The 13,674-nt window shown below is 46.8% G+C and overlaps 1 protein-coding gene across 1 annotated transcript in view; it reads right to left on the reverse strand.

The window, feature by feature from the left end:
* RGCC (regulator of cell cycle) overlaps positions 1-4,256 on the reverse strand; it is a 38,354-nt gene extending 34,098 nt beyond the window's left edge. The window contains exons 1-2 of the mRNA XM_048851325.2: positions 3,721-4,256; positions 2,835-3,068 (exon numbers count right to left, since the gene is read on the reverse strand). Of these exons, the coding sequence (XP_048707282.2) occupies positions 2,835-3,068; positions 3,721-3,802 (316 nt within the window). The 5' untranslated portion in view covers positions 3,803-4,256. The remainder of the gene's footprint in view (positions 1-2,834; positions 3,069-3,720) is intronic.
* Between the last annotated feature and the right edge of the window lie 9,418 nt (positions 4,257-13,674).

Genomic DNA, 13,674 nt, shown 5'->3' on the forward strand with positions numbered 1-13,674 from the left:
GTGTAATACGTTGCACTTGTCTTTATTGAATTTAATCTTGTAGATTTCAGACCAATTCTGCAACTTGCCAAGGTCATTTTGAATTCTAATCCTGTCCTTCAAAGTGCTTCCAACCCCTCCCAGCTTGGTATTATCACAAATTATATAAGCATACTCTCCACTCGTTAACGGATGTTAATGACAATAGCGAGTAGTAACAGACCCTGCACAATTCCACTAGATATGCTCCCTGATTTGTCAGCAAACCATTGATTACTACTCCAAGTACAGTCTTTCAACTAGTTTCGATCCCACCTTATAGTAATTTCACCTAGACCTCATTTCCCTAGTTTGCTTGTGAGATTGTCATGTGGGACTGTGTCAAAAGCCTTACTAAAATCAAGATATGTAACATTTACAGCTTCCCCCCCATCCACAAGGCCAGTAACCCTGTCAAAGAAGGGAATTAAGTTGGTTTGGCATGATTTTTTCTTGACAAATTCATGTTGGCTATTAATTTAACCCAGGGGATCTCAAACTGGGGGTTAAGACCCCTTAGAGGGTCACAAGGTTCTTACACAGGGGGTCACAAGCTGTCAACCTCCACCCTAAATCCCATTTTGCCTCCAGCATTTATAATGGTGTTAAATATTAAAAAAAAAAGAGTTTTAATTTATAAGGGGGGGAGGGTCACACTCAAAGGTGAAAGGGGTCACCATTACAAAAGTTTGAGAACCACTGTTATAACCCATTATCCTCTAGGTGCTTACAAATTGATTGTTTAATCATTTGTTCCAGTATCTTTCCAGGTGTTGACATTAGGCTGACTGGTTCCCCACCCTGCACCCCCTTTTTAAAGACAGGTACTATGTTTGCCCTTCTCCCGTCCTCTTGGGACCTCACCCATGCTCCATGTTTTCTTAAAGAGAATCACTAACAGTTCCAAGATTCAGAGTAACAGCCGTGTCAGCTAGTTCCTCAAGTACCCTAGGATTCATTTAATCAGGTTCTGACAACATGACTACAACTGACTTGTCTAAATAGTCTTTAACCCATTCTTTCTCTATTTTGGCTTGTGTTCCTTCCCCTTTGTTGTTAATATTAATTAGGTTAAGTATCTGGTCACAATTTACCATTTTAGTGAAAGAAACAGTTTCATTACTAGAAATCACTGAAAATCAGAAAGTTTTTATAAGGCAAATTCTATAGAATTTTTTTGAGGAGAGGAAGTTAGCAATTTAGAAAAATAGGTTTTGGTGGTGTGATTTTTTTTTTAAATTTACTTATGACAACTTAAAGATTGATTCCATGGCTTTTTAATGGAAAAGCAGGTTCTTTCAGTCCTCCTAATTACTATTAATTTTGGTACACTCTCCTTGACAAACAACCACCAAAATATAATTTTTTAAAGAAATCTGAACAAAAATCACAGCACTAACAAATGTATGCTAAACTTTATTTCTCAATTACCTTGCTTTTGGACATTCTTGATTCCATATCTTTTGCTTGTATGTATGCTATCAGTATTAAATTTAATACTCCTTTGTACAACTAGCACTTTTTCTGCACTCTGCAAATAACGTTTTGCCTCAAACTGGAACTTGTGATTTAAATTATCTTTAAAACAGCAACCTCCAAAACTAGAAAACAGCACCATTCACTGAAGGAAGAGGAGGAAGTGGTTTCCAGTATTTCTATAAACCTCTTGTGAAAATACTTTTAATACAACATTCTTGTTTAGTAAATATTTAGTTAGCTACAAGATGATGAGGTCATCAGGAGTCTTCCTGCTAGAATGGACTAGAGTTTTCTTGGGCTTCTAAAAAAATCGAGTGCCTCTATAGTCTTCTACCAGCCAGCTGGGAACTCTTCCTTCTCTGACACCTTATTTTCCAGTCTCTGACCTTATCCACCCCAAGTACCATTGTGATTCTCTTTGACTTTTCACTTTTGTATAGCATAGCAAGATTCTCCCCAGCAATCATCAACATTAAGGAAACCCGGGGGAGAGGAGGAGAAAGAAAAAAAAAAGAGAAAAGGGCGTCTGTCCTTGTCTGCATCTTTATGATTGATCAGTTAAGGTGTGAGAATTAACAAGAAATGTCTGAGACTTCCAAGATGACAAAACCAGAGAAGACCAGACTTGACATTCTTGATATTTGTGAGGGAAAAAATAAGAAAATTATTTTAAAAACATAAATCTTTCCAGATTTCTTTATGTATCATAAAAGGATGGGGGGAAGGGGGAAAAGGACACAAATTAATTAAAAAATATTCTCTGCAGACCACCTTCAACAAGCTGTTTGATGGAAGGAACAAAGGAGAGTCACATGCAGGACGCTTGGAGAAGACGGAACAATTAAATGCATAATACTTTTAATTTGTGGCAAGCAGGGGACAAAAGTAAACAGTATAAAAAGTGCTAGATAATCTCTGCCTTTTGTAACACTAAGACCCGTTTTTTAAGAAATGTACATTTAGTTTAGATCATAGAAACTGGCACAATGTCTCCCCAAATGCTACTGAAAAGACCTAAGTTCCAGACACCAAAATACAAGGACAGAAGGAAAAAAAAAAAGAAAAAGCCAAGCAGTGTTTTGCTTTGTGATGGGTGGGGAGAGCTGTCAAGTGTCTAGAAGTCAAAGCTATTTTTACCTGTCAGCTCTGAAAGGTCCTCCCCCAGGAATAAGCTGTGAAACAACTGGTTTGCTAGCCAAAGCAACACTGAACTGCATGCAGATGCGGTGCAGGAGACTCTAACTGGGGGCCAGCTGCCCGTGCCCGCTGCGCAGGAGGGAGGGGACGGGGGAAAGGGAAGCGTGCGGGAGGGCAGGGCAAGGGCGGGGGTGTCTCACTCTCCGAGTCGCTCATGCCGCTGCTGTCGCTAACGCTGGCGCTGCTCCGCCGCTTCATCCGCGCCAGGTGCTCCTCGTACTGGAAGTGGCGCTTGCTGACGGGCGAGGAGAAGTCCTCGATCACGGCATCGAACTCGCCCAGCACCTCCGCCAGCTCCCCGGCATCCGCCCGCAGGGCGGCAGGGCCCGAGCCCGGGTCGGACGGGAGAGCACGAGGGAGACCGTCACCGGAGCCTAACGAGAAACACGGACACCCTTAAAACCCCCCGGGCCCTCGGAGAGCAGGGCTGGAGCACAAGGGGGAGACCGAGCCACCCCTCCCGCAGCGACACCCCCATGTTCCCCCAGAGAGAGACTGAGCCACCCCCGCCCCCCGGCGACACCCCCCCAGAGGCGCTGGGACTAGGGCTAGCGAGGGGGCTGCAGCACCCCCGGCTTGAAGTGGTTTCCATCATACGCAGGGTTTACATGGCTCTCAGCACCCCCCCCACACACACACACACATTGTTCCAGCGCCCCTGCACCCCCGTTTCCCCCCAGCGAGACCGGCCCCCCTCCCGCCGTACCCCCCCAACGAGACCGGCCCCCCCCGAGAGCAGAGAGACCGTAGCAAAGGGAGGGAGCCGGGAGCAGCCGAGCCTCGGTCGCTGGCCGGGCCGGGGTCGGGTCCTGGCCGCCTCTGCTCCCGGCACTAACCGGGGTTTGCACCGCTGAGCGCGCCCCGCCGCGACCGCCGCCCGGCCCCTGTGACAGCCTGGCCTGGGGGCGGGAGGCGAAGGGCACCGACCCCGCAGCCCGGCGCCGGCCGCCTCCTCCCCTCCCGCCCGCGCCGACGGCGGCTCTCGCGAGGGGGCTGCAGCCGAGCGCCCGGGCCGGCCGCGCTCACCTTTGCCGGCCGCGCTCTTAGCTTGCGGGGACTTCATGGCCGCAGGCTCCCACCCCTCCCCGCCGCCTTGTGCCGCCAGCATCTGCCGCCAGCCCCAGCCGGAGCCTCTTCTAGCCGGTGCCCCGGGGAGCGGCCGCAGCGCCGCCGCCAGACGTGGAAGGAGGCGGGCGTGGGAGGGGGCACGGCAGCGCCCTGCTGCCGCTAGCGCGCTGGGGCGGCGAAGTGGGAAGGACGCGGCCCGCCGGCGGGGCTGGATTATCCCCCTGCCTCCGCAGCCGGTCCCAGAGAGCTCCGGGCCGGGGCCTCTCACTGGCGGGAGCTCCGAGCACCCCCAATCCAGCCTCCCTGACGCGGGGGTACGGGCGTTTCTCCCCTGAACGCCGGGCTACACGTGTCAGTGCGCGGCAGGGGTTCCCTCCTGCGTCCCCCGCAGAGACTGCGCGAGAGAGACGGTCTGTACCGGCCTCCCCCAGCAAAATGCCATCAAGGTCCCACCAGCGAAGTACGCTGCAGTGCTGGGTGGGAGGCGTTTGCTGGCTGGGGACAACGTGCTGTTAGAAAAACACAGCTCCCGGGGGAGTGGGGCAACGCACTGACGTCCGGAGCAGACAGGCACTGCCTGAGCGCGAGTCTGAATTAGTGTGGTTTGTGGGCACAGCTTCCTAACAGCAAATCAAGTGCCTGGGCTACAACCCTGTGCTACAAAGTAGAAGACCTGTCTTGCTTCCTTTTGCTACCCGAAAGCAACATGAGGCTGCAGCAGGAACAATGAGAATTTAGCTACAAGTGAGTCAGGGCCTTTTTGTTAGCAACAGATAAATAGAAAAAATTATCTAGCTCTTGTAAAATCAAGGCAAAACCTGTTAAATGTTGATTTACTGCAGGGGGGGGGGGAGGAATGAGCTGAAGAACCCTGGTGTGGATGAATATGAAGTGACTCAGCAGCACACTTCATACTAGAAGAGGTATTGCAGCATGCACTCCTTCACCCTGGGACATTATCTTCTGGTTGGTAGTGGCGAGAGGAGAGCCAAGAAATTTCAGGTATCAGAGGGTAGCAGTGTTAGTCTGTATACACAAAAAGAACAAGGAGTCCAGGGGCACCTAAAAGATTAACAGATTTATTTGATCTGAAGAAGTGTTTTTTATTTTACCCAGGAAAGCTTATACCCAAATAAATCTGTTAGTCTTTAAGGCATTTCATGTTCCATAAAATCAGAGCAATGATGGAATATTCCTCAGCCTTTTGACTTCCTCTGGTGGGGGCATTTGTGTCAGCAGAGCTCTAGGGAGGCTTACAGTCTAGTAATGATGTACCTGCAGCAGCAGCACCAGGTAAAGGCACAGTCACTCCAGCAGGACACGGCCTAGCAAGACAGTGCCAAAAAAGGCTTGAAAGCACCAAGGAGAGGAAAAAACTAGAAGGCTGAATCTACACTAGGTAAATTGGGTCCTGTAATTCTCCACCAGTACAGCTCCAATAGCATAGCCAAGGTGGGAACTGTTGTCTAGACAAAATGAAGGCATTTTTATCAATTCTTACCACAGGGGTAGCCCATTTAGCCATGAAGATAACTTTCAGAAAGCACCTAAATGCAATGCTTTTGAGGCTGTAGCCACACTGAAAGTGGGAAAGTCCCTCATTTATCACATGGGTGTTAATGTTATGGCCTCATTATCACTATTGCTATTTAAATGCTGTAACAATGTTAGCGGTTTCAGAGTAACAGCCCTGTTAGTCTGTATTCGCAAAAAGAAAAGGAGTACTTGTGGCACCTTAGAGACTAACACATTTATTTGAGCATAAGCTTTCGTGAGCTACAGCTCACTTCATCGGATGCATAGTGTGGAAAGTGTAGAAGATCTTTTATACACACAAAGCATGAAAAAATACCTCCCCCCCACCCCACTCTCCTGCTGGCAATAGCTTATCTAAAGTGATCACTCTCCTTACAATGTGTACGATAATCAAGTTGGGCCATTTCCAGCACAATGTTAGCAGTTTCACTTCTGCTTCTTGTATAATAAACATCCAACTACTGCACCTACTCAGGGTACTTACCTGCTGGTGATGCTTCATTCCTTCAAAAGGAATTTGCATGGGAAAAAGGCTGAAAAGCGTTGAATATCCAAAGAGCTGAATAAATCAGATGACCATCGGGAATGTTTTGAAATAGTTTAGAGCTATTTGAATAAGGGCTTGTCTTCACTGCAGTTAACTCTGGCTCTTACTCATGTATTGTCCCTAACTCAACTCATGTTCACACACACAACCCTCTCCCCAAATACGGTGGTGCTTTCAGATCAGTTTCAACATAGCTAGCCAGCCTGTCCAGGATATAGGTTAAAGCCTGAGTACTCCCTATCTCCAGCTGGCAACCCAGCACATTTTTCAGGCTAAAACACTCCAGTGCCTTTCCATATTTCCCCTTATGTGCACAGAGGGGCAGACAAGTTCTTCCAAAGTTCACTGGGAAAGAATCAGAGTGAAGGAAGTATTGGCAAACTTATCAAACTACTCTTAGATGTAGGAAGTTGATGTGGAGCATGGCCTCTTGTGTAGACCACTTGCCCTAGGCTCAGCTTACTGCAGTTTTAAGAATTGTGGGATATGCCCTCAGAAGTCCTAGCACCTCACACAGGCAAGTGCAGCACTAGTGTTGAGGTATGTGGCTGCTCACAACCAAGCTAGACTAACCTGGGTGCTCAGACCCAGGTGCTGATCATTTGGGGTAACTGCAATGAAAACACACCCTAAGAAAGATACTTCTCTTGCCTTTAAAGTCAGGGTAAAATTGGTAGAATAAAAAAGAAAAATTCCATTGTAGAATTTCCCCAGATTTGAGTAGAATATATATATATATATATATATATATGAGTATATTTCCCCAGATTTGAGTAGAATATATATATATATATTGAGTAGAATATATATATACATACTGTCACCGGAGCCTAACGAGAAACACGGACACCCTTAAAATCCCCCAGACCCTCGGAGAGCAGGGCTGGAGCACAAGAGGGAGACCGACCCAACCCTCCCTCAGCGACACCCCCATGTTCCCCCAGAGAGAGACTGAGCCACACACACCCCCGGCGACACCCCCACAGAAGCGCTGGAACTAGGAGTAGGGAGGGGGCTGCAGCACCCCCTGGCTTGAAGTGAATATATATATTGCAATCAAAAATATATTTCTTTTGACACAATTTTTTTTACTGAGGCATTATAAACCCAAGAAATAAGAGACTTACAATGGAAAATGTCAGAGTTTTAAATACTGTATAGCTGAATTAAAGAAAACATTCATCTATGGGGATACTGTCAACTTGGTTTAACCCTAAAATTTAGCAGATATTAAACAAGGATTTTATAAAAGTTTGAAGGCTTCTAAAGGAAATCTGGCTGTCTGCTAATAGCCTCTGTACTTGTCTTTGCAGACTGACAAGTATATCAGTTTTTGTTTTCAGTAGAAATATCCAACACATGACTTGTAATGTAAACCTCAACTACTGAATCCCCTCCCTTCTTCCAAGGAACAATCCAATGTGTATTTAAAGCGTACTCGTTCCTGAACATTCGCCACAGCGTCTCCAGCTCCCTGTGAGCCAATGATACAGTGTTTACAATCCAACCTATGTTTTTCTATTACGTTTTTAACCTTGCAAGCTGACCCATACAGCTAGTTGAAGCAGCTCTACTGATTTGGCATGTGTCTGTAAAGGATATAGCAGGCAAAGAATTTAAAAATATTAGCAGGCACTCTTCTGTTGCCAAATAGCAAGGCTCCCACAAGGTACTACTGTGCTTTTGACACACATGTGGGCTCCCAGCTTTATGTACCTACATTTAGAAGAACCCTAAAATTGATTCACACAAGTATTTGTGCTTGCAGATTGTGAAGTCGGTTGTCTAGTTTCACTATTTGTCTCTGCAAATCAGAGATGGAGAGGTTACTTACCTGTACAGTAACTTGAGTTCTTCCAGGTGTTTTGTCACTATAGATACTTTGAGCAGAGATTGTGAAGCACTGTCCATGGGCCCATGGTGGCACAGAGCAGCTCCTCGTGTTCCCATTCAAGGGCACATGGGGTGGCATGGACCCACGCCACTCAGTTCGTTCTCAGCCACAAAGCCAGAGACTCCACAGTGGCAAGGAAGGAGGGCGGGAGATGGAGCACCCCTAGGGAAAAAAGATCTTGAAGAACTCACGTTAATGTACAGGTAAGTAACCTCCCATTCTTCTTCAAGTATATGCCCTTATGGGGGCTCCCCTGTAATATACTCTCAGCCAATAACTTAACATGTAGGTGGGTGCTGAGGAAGCAGATCCAAGATATTCCAGCAGTCTCATAGCACATTAAGATGCAACCTGACACCCACTCTGACAGTCTTCGTGTGGAAATGGGCTGTCCTCTCATCCTCTTTGCAAAAGACACAAATAGTCTTGCAGAAGCCCTGAAGATCTTAGTCCTGTCAAGGAAGAAGGCAAGAGCCCTTTGGATAGAACACTGGTACCTGGATTTCCTGAGACCTTAGGGAGGAAGTGAGGGTGGAAACATAGTGAAACCTTATCTCTGTAGAAGGTAGTGAGTGGTGAGTCTCCTATGATGTCATCTAGTTTTCCCACTAGTCTAGCCAAACAGGTTAGCTTCATGCTTGAGAACCATCAAGAACCTAGCTTTCAGGTTCAAGGAGGGGGGCTGGGATGGATCAGGATCCCCGAGTTCTGTGGCTGGAGATCCCTCCTCAGGGGAAGGCTGCAAGGCATTGCCACAGAGAGGTGAAGAAGGTTTGAGTACCACACTTGTCTTGGCCAGGACAGTACTATGAAGATAACCCTTGCTCTTCCCTGTCACAGTTTTAGCAGGGACTTGAGAATTAGAGGTAGAGGCGGGTAAGCATATAGCAGGGTATGTGGCCACTGTATTATCAGGGCATTTCCCAGTGAGTTGTGGTTGTATCCTTCCTTGGAGCAGAAGGGGCAACATTTTGTGTTGATTGGATTAGCAGAGAAGTCTGCATCTGGTAATCCCCTACTCTAGCAGATGCTGTGGAAGACCGAATCATTGAGCTCCCATTCATGGTCCGGGTGGAAGTTCCTGTTTGGAGAGTCTGCAACTGTACTCTAGAGGCCTGGTAGTTTGTTGCCCTGTTGTCCAGCATTATTCTGAAGAAGTGACCCTGTACGTTGTGAAGGAAGTATTGGCAAGCTTATCAAACTACTCTTAGATGTAGGAAGTTGATGTGGAGCATGGCCTCTTGTGTAGACCACTTGCCCTAGGCTGTAACCCTGTGGAGGTGAGCCCTGCATCCAAAAAGGGTGGCACCTATTGAGAAGATCTTGGAGGGTGAGGAATGTGGGAATCGTATTCCCACGCAGACCTTCAGTGGGTCCTTCCATCACCTGAGAGAGATTCCAGAACTTTTGGAGGTACTGTGATGCATTTGGACAGACTGTGTCTGGGTAGGATCCCCTGGGGGAATAACATGAAGGGGAAAGGAGTCCAGGAGAGCTGGCTGTATTTCAAGGAATCCCTGTTGAGGTTACAGGGACAAACCATCCCAATGTGTCGAAAGAATAGTAAATATGGCAGGCGACCAGCTTGGCTTAACGGTGAAATCCTTGCGGATCTTAAACATAAAAAAGAAGCCTACAAGAAGTGGAAGATTGGACAAATGACCAGGGAAGAGTATAAAAATATTGCTCGGGCATGTGGGAATGAAATCAGGAGGGCCAAATCACACCTGGAGCTGCAGCTAGCAAGAGATGTTAAGAGTAACAAGAAGGGTTTCTTCAGGTATGTTGGCAACAAGAAGAAAGCCAAGGAAAGTGTGGGCCCCTTACTGAATGAGGGAGGCAACCTAGTGACAGAGGATGTGGAAAAAGCTAATGTACTCAATGCTTTTTTTGCCTCTGTCTTCACGAACAAGGTCAGCTCCCAGACTGCTGCGCTGAGCATCACAGCATGGGGAGTAGGTGGCCAACCCTCTGTGGAGAAAGAGGTGGTTAGGGACTATTTAGAAAAGCTGGACGTGCACAAGTCCATGGGGCCGGACGCGTTGCATCCAAGAGTGCTAAAGGAATTGGCGGCTGTGATTGCAGAGCCATTGGCCATTATCTTTGAAAACTCGTGGCGAACAGGGGAAGTCCCGGATGACTGGAAAAAGGCTAATGTAGTGCCAATCTTTAAAAAAGGGAAGAAGGAGGATCCTGGGAACTACAGGCCAGTCTGCCTCACCTCAGTCCCTGGAAAAATCATGGAGCAGGTCCTCAAGGAATCAATCCTGAAGCACTTACACGAGAGGACAGTGATCAGGAACAGTCAGCATGGATTCACCCAAGGGAAGGTCATGCCTGACTAATCTAATCGCCTTCTATGATGAGATTACTGGTTCTGTGGATGAAGGGAAAGCAGTGGATGTATTGTTTCTTGACTTTAGCAAAGCTTTTGACACGGTCTCCCACAGTATTCTCGTCAGCAAGTTAAAGAAGTATGGGCTGGATGAATGCACTACAAGGTGGGTAGAAAGTTGGCTAGATTGTCGGGCTCAACGGGGGGTAGTGATCAATGGCTCCATGTCTAGTTGGCAGCCGGTATCAAGTGGAGTGCCCCAAGGGTCAGTCCTGGGGCCGGTTTTGTTCAATATCTTCATAAATGATCTGGAGGATAGTGTGGATTGCACTCTCAGCAAATTTGCGGATGATACTAAATTAGGAGGAGTGGTAGATATGCTGGAGGGCAGGGATAAGATACAGAGGGACCTAGACAAATTGGAGGATTGGGCCAAAAGAAATCTGATGAGGTTCAACAAGGATAAGTGCAGGGTCCTGCACGTAGGATGGAAGAACCCAATGCACCGCTACAGACTAGGGACGGAATGGCTAGGCAGCAGTTCTGCGGAAAAGGACCTAGGGGTGACAGTGGACGAGAAGCTGGATATGAGTCAACAGTGTGCCCTTGTTGCCAAGAAGGCCAATGGCATTTTGGGATGTATAAGTAGGGGCATAGCCAGCAGATCGAGGGACGTGATCGTTCCCCTCTATTCGACATTGGTGAGGCCTCATCTGGAGTACTGTGTCCAGTTTTGGGCCCCTCACTACAAGAAGGATGTGGATAAATTGGAGAGAGTCCAGCGAAGGACAACAAAAATGATTAGGGGTCTGGAACACATGACTTATGAGGAGAGGCTGAGGGAGCTGGGATTGTTTAGTCTGCAGAAGAGAAGAATGAGGGGGGATTTGATAGCTGCTTTCAACTACCTGAGAGGTGGTTCCAAAGAGGATGGTTCTAGACTATTCTCAGTGGTAGAAGAGGACAGGACAAGGAGTAATGTTCTCAAGTTGCAGTGGGGGAGGTTTAGGTTGGATATTAGGAAAAACTTTTTCACTAGGAGGGTGGTGAAACACTGGAATGTGTTACCTAGGGAGGTGATAGAATCTCCTTCCTTAGAAGTTTTTAAGGTCAGGCTTGACAAAGCCCTGGCTCGGATGATTTAATTGGGGATTGGTCCTGCTTTGAGCAGGGGGTTGGACTAGATGACCTTTGAGGTCCCTTCCAACCCTGATATTCTATGATTCTATGTTTGGGGTGTCAATAGTCCTTAGCCATGTCTGAAGGCACCTGGCAGTGTTTTTTCCTACTGGAAAAAATCCACAAGACCCCAAATATTTGCTAACCACTCAGCTAAAATGGGGACTAACAAAAAACACTATGACAAAAGACATTTGTGTGTTAGTGCAATATAAAACTAATTTTAACTGCTGTATTACAAGACTGTAATAACCCTACAGCAGTCCCTCGTTTTATGTTTTCACTTCTGGAACAAAGAAAGTGTTGTTTTTACCCTTGTACAGATGTGTAAAATCTTGTGTCCATTCAAAGCCTTCTAAAACCAGAATGGTTACAGGGAGCGTGGGAAGGAGTGAACGGCTGGATTCTGCACCTATCAGCATGCACCAGTCACTGACGCAGGAGTTTTCAAAATAATGGAGAAGGAGGAGGAGGAACATTTCATCAGGAGAAACAGGACCAGGGCTACTGCTGCGAACCAGGTCAATGTGCAATAACAGAGTGGGAGGGAGAAGCAGAGGCAGCCTGTTTGGTGTGGGCACATGGTTGTGCACATGAGAGCAGTAGCCAAAGGATTTGCATTCTACAGTTATCAATAAATATCTGTACTGTCTTTACTCTAATACTTGTTTATTTATTTGTATTGCCATAGCACCAGGCAGGAACCAAGACCCCATTGTTCTAGGCACTGGAGAAGCAGAACAAAAAGATTATTGTCTTTGATTAGCTACTAAATAACCCACAGTAAATCAGAGCACAGGGATTTGCATGTCTGGCATTAAGAAATAACCATGCCGTCATTTTGCAAAGCAGACCCCTTGGCTAATCCAAGAGTTGTATAAATGAGAAATAGCCATACAGTTGGGGTCAGTGATGTCCAGCCTTCTTCTCTGATGTTCTTAGACAATTGCATTTCAGTTTAATCAAAAAGAGAGTTTTTGTTTTTGCCAGTTTTTCTCAACCCTAGAATATTTTTTGTGACAAGTCACAGTGGGGAAAAAACCTAAAGCCAACTAAACAATACTCTAGTTTTCCAGCCTGAAGGAGGATCTATAGCAGAAACTTTACCCATATGCTCATTTTCTATTTCCAGCTTCTATTTTATAAAAATAACTTGTATTCAGAGTGCTGTTTGTGATGCAGGGAACTGATGGGCAGGATCCCCTGGGAGGCTATGAGATAGAAAGGAGTCCAGGAAAGCTGGCTGTATTTTAAACCGTGTCCACTCAGAGGTGCGGGTGGCCGTGCCTGGGGACAGTCAATGTAAACAAACCGCCTCGCGGCCAGCCAGCAGATTAGTCTGACAGGCTGCATGCTGCCTGCAGGTTACCCACAACTGGGTTAAGGATTATTTAGAAAAGCTGGACATGCACAAGTCCATGGGGCCAGATCTAATGCATCCGAGGGTGCTGACGGAGTTGACTGATATGATTGCAGAGCCATTAGCCATTATCTTTGAAAACATGTGGTGATAAGGGGAGGTCCTGGACAATTGGAGAAAGGCAAATATAGTGCCCATCTTTAAAAAAAGAAGGAGAATCTGGGGAACCACAGACCAGTCAGTCTCACCTCAGTCCCTGGAAAAATCATGGAGCTGGTCCTCAAGGAATCCATTTTGAAGCACGTGGAGGAGAGGAAGGTGACCAGGAACAGTCAACATGGATTCACCAAGGGCAAGTCATGCCCAACCAACCTGATTGCCTTCTATGATGAGATAACTGACTCTCTGGATACGGGGAAAAATGGTGGACATATTTCTTGACTTTAGCAAAGCTTTTGACACTGTCTCCCACAGTATTCTTGCCAGCAAGTTAAAGTAGTATGGGCTGGATGAATGGACTATAAGGTGGATAGAAAGCTGGCTAAATCATTGGTCTCAATGGGTAGTGATCAATGGCTCCATGTCTAGTTGGCAGCCGGTATCAAGCCGAGTGCCCTAAGGGTCAGTCCTGGGGCTGGTTTTGTTCAATATCTTCATTAATGATCTGGAGGATGGTGTGGATTGCACCCTCAGCAAGTTTGCAGATGACACTAAACTGGGAGGAGAGGTAATACGCTGGAGGGTATGGATAGGATACAGAGGAACCTAGACGAATTAGAGGATTGGGCCAAAAGAAATCTGATGAGGTTCAACAAGGACAAGTGCAGAGTCCTGCACTTAGGACGGAAGAATCCCATGCACCGCTACAGACTAGGGATGGAATGGCTAGGCAGCAGTTCTGCAGAAAAGGACCTAGGGGTTAGAGCGGACGAGGAGTTAGATATGGGTCAACAGTATGCCGTTGTTGCCAAGAAGGCCAATGGCATTTTGGGATGTATATGTAGGGGCATTGCCAGCAGATCGAGGGACGTGATCGTTCTCCTCTGTTCGACATTGGTGAA

This window comes from Caretta caretta, chromosome 1 (assembly GCF_965140235.1).
Source record: "Caretta caretta isolate rCarCar2 chromosome 1, rCarCar1.hap1, whole genome shotgun sequence".
NCBI classification, from domain to species: domain Eukaryota; kingdom Metazoa; phylum Chordata; order Testudines; family Cheloniidae; genus Caretta; species Caretta caretta.